Source organism: Anopheles merus, chromosome 3R (genome assembly GCF_017562075.2).
Source record: "Anopheles merus strain MAF chromosome 3R, AmerM5.1, whole genome shotgun sequence".
Taxonomy (NCBI): domain Eukaryota; kingdom Metazoa; phylum Arthropoda; class Insecta; order Diptera; family Culicidae; genus Anopheles; species Anopheles merus.
In genome coordinates this window covers 42,619,943-42,626,984 of record NC_054084.1, presented here as the reverse complement: position 1 = coordinate 42,626,984, position 7,042 = coordinate 42,619,943, and the positions used below count along the sequence as shown (strand labels likewise).

General features: G+C 48.2%; 2 protein-coding genes across 2 annotated transcripts; both read right to left on the bottom strand.

Annotated features, from left to right (window-relative positions):
- Positions 1–135: 135 nt before the first annotated feature.
- On the bottom strand, positions 136–1,799 carry LOC121595930 (COP9 signalosome complex subunit 4). The gene is made up of 4 exons (XM_041920412.1): positions 1,550–1,799; positions 1,224–1,479; positions 457–1,133; positions 136–383 (listed from the first exon to the last, which is right to left on the bottom strand). The coding sequence occupies exons 1-4, from the start codon at positions 1,710–1,712 to the stop codon at positions 250–252; spliced, it is 1,230 nt and encodes a 409-aa protein (XP_041776346.1). The 5' UTR covers positions 1,713–1,799; the 3' UTR covers positions 136–249.
- A 928-nt stretch (positions 1,800–2,727) lies between these two features.
- Positions 2,728–6,675, bottom strand: LOC121595940 (voltage-dependent anion-selective channel-like). The gene is made up of 5 exons (XM_041920423.1): positions 6,528–6,675; positions 3,827–4,146; positions 3,395–3,622; positions 3,104–3,312; positions 2,728–3,005 (listed from the first exon to the last, which is right to left on the bottom strand). The coding sequence occupies exons 2-5, from the start codon at positions 4,144–4,146 to the stop codon at positions 2,914–2,916; spliced, it is 849 nt and encodes a 282-aa protein (XP_041776357.1). The 5' UTR covers positions 6,528–6,675; the 3' UTR covers positions 2,728–2,913.
- Between the last annotated feature and the right edge of the window lie 367 nt (positions 6,676–7,042).

Here is a 7,042-nt window from a genome sequence, read left to right as displayed (position 1 = left end):
GCGCTGGCTGCTGTAAACGCAGCACATGCATCGATTCCCATCCGAACCGTTTTCTTTTGTAGCATTGAAATAAGTCTAGTCTATGCCTTGCAAGCTGAATTCACCGCATAGATCGTTCTAGTGAAGATATTAGTGTTCAAGTTTATCAAATCACAAAGTATTTATTTCGTGCATATTTTAAATTTTATCAATCTCATCCACCACGACGTATGTGTGTGCCTGTGTGCATTTGTCCCGATGAGAAACAATTCATGTGCACATTTCTTCCTCCATGATTTTGGCCATCCAGTCCGGTTCCGCTGCACCGATCTTCTCGATCAGTCCGTTCAGCTGGTAGCAAAGTCCCTGGATCTGTTTGTCCCACTGTGGCAGTACTTCCCGAGCTGGACGTCAAGCGAAAGAAAAAAAAAACTGTTTTTTAGTTATGCTCTAACACCCATGCTCTGAGTTACTCACTTTCAAAGTGCACCACACCGTCGATCTGATCGATGTACCCATTCATGCGGCCCTCGGTGATCATTTGGCTGGCGATACGTTCCGCTTTTGGTGGTGGAATCTCTAGCAATGCGCCCAGCTCCTCGAACGTTATGTTGTTGTACAGCTTGCTGGCCGACAGCAGGTTGTGCTCAAACACGGCCCGATCCAGTATGGAGGATCCATCGAGCGTGCTCGCCTTCTGGTGCATCTGCAGCAGCGCTTCGAACTCTTGCAGCTCCGATCGACGGATGATACGATCGAGATACATCTTCTCCAGGATCGAGTAGGCCGGCAGATGCTGGCAGCGTTCGTCCTTGAACAGGGTCGCCAGCATGCGCGACCGCTGCTGACCGGCCGACGCCAGTACCGTGCAGATGAGCGCTTTCTTCAGTGCCGTCATACGTTCACCCTCGTCCACGATCGTACGGTAGGACAGCTCGTTGTATCGCTGGGCCGCTTCGATGAACTTGCGACGATAGTCGAGCACACGGGCGTAGCACACCTTGTACAGAATCTGTAGCTTCTCATCCTTCGTATCGGCCTGCAGGATCGAGGCACGGTTGATGAACGCTTCCGCCTGCACCGGATCCTCATCTTCCAGGTAGAGACGTGCAATCTTCAGGTAAGTTTCCAGTTTGTAGTCCAACGGATAGGGCCTGGGGGGATTGGAGAAAATCACACACGAGACATATCGTCTTAATCAAAGCAATCTGTGAGAGAGATGTGTGCCGCTGATAGCGACTTACTTCTGTCCAGTTTCCAGCGGGATACCGCCGAGTACGTTTGCCGCCTCCTTCCAGTTTTGATTGCGTTCGTAGATCTGTGCCAAATGCTGCCGAATGCAGGCGACTTGCTCCTCGAACGAAATCACCCTCGGTTGCACCTTGTCCAGTGTGAAGTGTGCCACCGATTTGGAGATATCGTCGGGCAGCTTGGTGAGGTGGGTGCTAACGTCGGACAGCAGCTGACGCGAGATGACCAAGCTGACATGTTCATTCAGGACTGAGGAAAAAAGCATTGCGTTCAACAATCTGAGCAGCGCACGAAGGTAATCTATCAAGTAACAACTTACTCGCCTCGATGAAGAGCTTTAAGGTGTCGACGAGCTCGTTGCCGGTGTTGAGCAATATCTGGTCCAACAGTGACCGATACTTGTCCACCTGTTCCTTGTGTATGCCAGACGAGTTGGTGAGAGCCACCAGCTGGGTGCGAAGGACGCTTGTTGATATAGCCATTGCTATTTTGCGCAAAATAACACGAAACTAGCTTGAGCTGTGAGCGGAAGAGGAAAGAATAACAAAAATGGTTTGTTTTTTTTTTGTGATCGCTCATCGAAGCTGTCAAATTCTATCCCTTCGGGAACGGAGACCAATTTGACGTATTGTTTACAATTGGATTTTAAATTCAAAATAACCGTTATTGCATCCGTTTACAATTCAGGCAGCATATTTCGCATACATGTGGAAAAGGAAGAAAAAACATCATTCGTACAGGCAACGATTTATTCATTCAATATAGTCGAATTCATTTATCCACAATTTCTACTTGTGAATCATCCTTTCCCGAGACGTTCAAACGTGCTGAGTGAAAATTGGCCAACATATTAAAGCTGAAAGTTGCGCATAGCAAGAGGAGTTCTGTTTCAATTTTAGCGTACGACCGCCTTTCTCTGTTGCTTGTATGGTAATTCACCCATAATTGGCTAGACTAACAGTAATTACTTTATTCTTATTCTTTGAGTGTCTTTTTCACGGCAGCTTCGTTTGTGATGCGATACACAGAACCGCGTGCGCTGAGTTGCAAGCTGGCGAGCTGCTACAGCGTGGTCACTGGCAGAGGTCTGATAGTGAGTTGAAGGTCTTGCTAGGTGAGGCCCAGTGAAGAAGCAGCAATTATGCATTCGTTCAGTGGGATTGCAGCTATTGGTGAATACCATTTCCTTTGCATCGAAGGTGCCTTTTTCGAGTAATTGATCTGCTTCGCACTACATCTGAGAATCGACGTGGTTAGCTTCACATAATTAGGAAAATCATCCGTGAAAAGCATTGCGCTACCGTCTCCTCTCTCGCTCTAATTCTCACTGCTGATACCGATTCTCTCGTCTCAGATAGGCTCCTGCGTGATAGTGTGTGCTTCCGTTTCATCGCCGTTACCGGCTGTGCTGTGTGTACGTATTACTTTATGATATAGCTGGGTTTTCGTGGTTCTCAATTTATTTAAACTGTAGCATTAGTAGTAGAGTAGTAGGTATATGTGGTAAGGATTCCCTCGATCGTTTAATATTTCTTAAAACACTTTGCAACTACACCCAATGCAGCCCCTGCACTCTCTTCTTTCGTGTGTCCGCAAGCCAGCTGAGTTTTGCGAACTAGGGGGCTTCCTTAGGGGAAGGGGGAAATGGGCGCATGAACACAAAAACGGCACGAGCGCGCGCACTTAAGCCTCCAGCTCCAGAGCGACGCCAATCTTGTGACCGCCAGCGTTGAAGTTCTTGCCATCAACGAGCGTGGACAATGTCAGAGTAATACCTGCAAGTAGGGAGGAGGTAGGTAAAGACAAAAAGTTGTATTAAACAATTGTTTAAATGAAGCCACGGAAACATGCTTTTGCTTGATGTTATACTAACCATCACGGAGCTTCTGCTGGTAGCCGAGACCGATCTGGCTCTGGTTGTTGACCTTAGCACGGACGCAAGCATCCTTGTCCAAGTCGTACTTGGCGCCCATGCCGAACTTGGTAGCATTCGAGCCCGAAGCCCAGGACAGCTGCACGGCAGTCTCCAGACGATCGTTGCATCGCTGGTAGATCAGACCACCGAACTCACGGCCATCATTACTGTGTTGTGGGTGGAGGAGAAAAATCAGAGAAAATCATGTTGATGCTATCCAGATGCACGCGGTGCAAAACCGTCACTTACACGTTGGTGTGCAGAACAAAGTCACCGGCCGAGTAGCCGAGAGCAAAGTTGTTGGCGGTGATTTTCGACTTCTGCGAGTCAAATGCAACCTGGTAACCGGCCAACCAGCCCTGGTAGGCAGCGACACCGGACGCGTTCACCAGCGGTCCGCTCAGGTCGACATTGAAGTCGGCATCGACGCGAACGCGATCGTGCGAGTAGGCAGTCTTGAAGCGGCCAGTTTTGCTTCTGTAGGACAAAGTAAAAACTCCGTTAGTACTACTGCTGTTACCGTTCCGTGGTGGTGGTGATGATGCAGATGTATCGGCCGTCGTACTGACGCCCTCGGCGCCGTTTTCACTGTCGGTCGATGCCGACGGTCTACGCCAGTATTTGTACGACACGGCGTAACCGAACGACACTCGGCGTCTTGACGGCGGCATTTGCACGTACCCGGTATGCGGCACAAACATGCCATCGAACGACACCTTCAGGCCCTTCACCAGCTGGTTCTCGACCGACACCTCCGAGGTGAGCGTGTTGTCTGTGTTCCACTTCTCCGAGAAGTTCAGACCGTACTCCTTCACTTTGTACTTGGTCTCCAGCGAGCCGAACACCTTGCCGGTGTCCTGGTTCGAGTGGCCGCTCGTGCTGAACTCCACACCCGAGTTGGTCTTGGTCTTGACGTCCAGCTTCCACAGTCCGAAGTGGTAGCCTTTGTTGAAGACATCGCGGGCCTGCTTGCCAAGATCGGAGTACGATGGTGGGGCCATCTAAGAGTGAGTGAGAGAGAGAGAGAGAGAGAGAGAGAGAGAGAGAGAGAGAGAGAGAGAGAGAGAGAGAGAGAGAGAGAGAAAGACGGGAAAAGGTAAATGAAACCGTTTGAGAAATAAATCGATGCAAAATGGCGGGATAAAAAAGCACGTTTATGCATGTGACAGAAATAACGCATCTTTGAAGTTGAACGATTGAGCTCCGTTTCCCCCCATTGCATACAAACACGTGCAGTCACGATGCCACCACACCACCACCTACCCTCCCTACTAGATTTTCGAGACGATCATCATCTTCTGGCAGACAGAGCAGCGCGCAGTTGTGTGTGTGCTTGTTGGTGTGAGTATGAGATGGCGTTCCTTAGAGTTATATTTAGAACTAAGATCTCTGTCTTCGTTTTCCCTCAATTGCATTATTTGTGCTGCCCGCTATTGCATCGATACAAAGCGAACGAGCTGCGCAGACAGATGCCGGTAGATGATTAGAAATCGCACTCTGCTTGTAGCCCCCGGGGGCACGATGTTGTTATTGACATCCAATCAAGCAATGTGAACCCACCCGGCCCTCTCCCTTCCGCTGTTTTCCTTCCCCCCGACCCGCTATAGCTATTCAAGAGCAAGCTTGCCAATGCTTTTGGCGTTGCTGAGCAATAAGAGGCCAACGCGATTAATATTATTATCCCTAGCGTACAATGAACCTGTGAACGGTGCTTTTTTGTCTCTAGTCAAATCGGGACAGAATATATGAGAGTATAAAATCCCACACCATACGTTATATCATCTGTGCACGATTAACAAAAAGCACATTATACAATTCCCAGCCACACGACGGGCTGTGTTTCGCGAGCAATGGGGCGGTTGCGCATGTTGTTTACCGACCTTGCTCTAAATCGTCATTCAATATTTGTGTTCTCATCGTCGTATATCAAACTAAAGATCATTGCCGAACCCATCTCCTGCTTCTGAGCTTAGCACCACCATCCAGCAACGGGGCTGACAACAACTCGCCGGATTTGGTGACGTAACCATGCGGTGGAAAAGCTAGTTAAGAAGCCGCGTGGTCTGTCTCTAAGGCTGATGGCTGGTACTCTCTTTCTACGTTCAAAGACGGAGACACGACAGCAATACTCTCTCCCGCAATGTATCATGCCTCTCACGCTAGCTAAAACCGGCATTTTTTTTTTGTTGCTTACTATCGTACGATGAAAATATCTTATCACACACCCTGCTATTGCAGAGGGAGTGAGCGTGTTCGTCCCTTTTTTTCTAGCTCGGTCTTTGCAAATCGTATGATAAATTAATTAACTGTCACGGTCCTATCATCAAGCATCACTGTCCCGTGATTGTGTGTATCCTACTACCACCCTCCCCCTTGCTCCTATTCCCGAGACGCATGGAAAGGTAATCTATTTGCGCACCACGCATACACGGGCATACGCAATGTGTACTGAGGCGTGTGTGTACTCGGCGTTGTGCGCTGTCCAATTTCGTTCTAAACGCTTACATAAGCCTAACTTTTGTGTGCATTGCACCAGCCGGGTCAGGTTTGTCCAAGCAAAGGGGCTGGTGGTGCAAAAATTGTGTGCTGGATTGCTTCTTCTTGCATCATGTTTTCTCCCCCTTGCACGGGGTCGAAGAACAAGACCAACACACCGTATCAATCGCTCGGAACTAATGACCCCGCCGTATGGGTGACATTTTTCTCCAAACCTGCTGGATATAAAGATTAGGCGCTGTAAGGTTTTAGCACCAGCACGGGATACAATTATTTTCAGCCATCGTTGCACAACGAAGGACCGTGACCGTGTCTCGTATGCGTGAATTCAGCCATATTGATTTTTTGCCTTTTTCATCATCATTCCACACACACCTACCGAAAGAGCCTACCCCGGGGGGTGTATCCTAACACCGCCCAGCAGGCATTGGGGAATGGGAATAGTAATGAAATAGTTAGAATTTCCGTAGCAATGGTCGATTAGATTAATCCCAACCATAAAGGAAGCTGGAGAAAGCCTGTTCTGGCACATCGAAACAATGGATTCTTATGAAATTTATCGATCGATTATGTAATCTCAAAACTGCACTAAATGCCGGCATGTGCTCTTCCTTCTTCAATCAAATTGCAAACAAATTCAACAATCGAGCGTCCGAAAGCACACGGCCTGATTCTGGCTACACAAATGCGTGGAAGACAATGTTGCCATTGTGGGTGAGGTTGGGTCTTCGATTTTTGGCTACTACCCCGGAAGATGATTATGTCGTGGCGGCGGCACCACCACCACTCTCGAACACTTTCATTCAGGCCATTTATCCCGAAAAATGAGAACGAATTTAGGAAGTGATTTATCGTAAGCTAACACCGATTGATTGCCCGTACTTACTATTCTGCACTGAGTGTTTTAGTTCACGTTACAAACACGGGAAAACACGAGAAAAATCTCTTTTTCTTGCACGGAAATGCCACGGAGAAATGGGCACGCACACGGGTCCGGGTCGATTTTTTTTCACGAGTGAGAAAAAGCGCTAGTGGTGGCGATCGAGCAGAAGCCCGGAGCTGTAGTTCTTTCGGATGGGATGGGATCGCACACTGGTTAATTACACATGGAACGTTTGGGCATAATGTGCTTTATGCATGAATTGTTGAAAAACTACCCTACCAGCATTAAACGGCTTTGAAGGCATTCAGAAGGCATTTAAGGCCTTAGTCGCCTTAGAAGGCGAATAAAGATTTCAACCGAAACTTTCACGGCTGTATCGGGTTCTCTTCGAAATCTTTCAACTTTTTGATTCAAGGAGAACAGATAGCTTCCCAAATAGCCAGAATTGCTTAAGCAGCTCATTTTGGCACGCTAAAGATCGCTGCTCTAATTCGCCTTTTGCAGTAGATAAACAGCAT

Bases quoted from the DNA above. Each gene is read 5' to 3' on its own strand.
- LOC121595930 (XM_041920412.1), bottom strand. From the start codon at position 1,712: ATGGCTATATCAACAAGCGTCCTTCGCACCCAGCTGGTGGCTCTCACC. The intron at 1,480-1,549 runs GTAAGTTGTTAC...TTTTTTCCTCAG, and splicing joins AAAGCTCTTCATCGAGGCGA to TCCTGAATGAACATGTCAGC. The intron at 384-456 runs GTGAGTAACTCA...CTTGACGTCCAG, and splicing joins CGGTGTGGTGCACTTTGAAA to CTCGGGAAGTACTGCCACAG.
- LOC121595940 (XM_041920423.1), bottom strand. From the start codon at position 4,146: ATGGCCCCACCATCGTACTCCGATCTTGGCAAGCAGGCCCGCGATGTC. The intron at 3,313-3,394 runs GTAAGTGACGGT...CCCACAACACAG, and splicing joins TTTGTTCTGCACACCAACGT to TAATGATGGCCGTGAGTTCG. The intron at 3,006-3,103 runs GTTAGTATAACA...CCCTACTTGCAG, and splicing joins CCAGCAGAAGCTCCGTGATG to GTATTACTCTGACATTGTCC.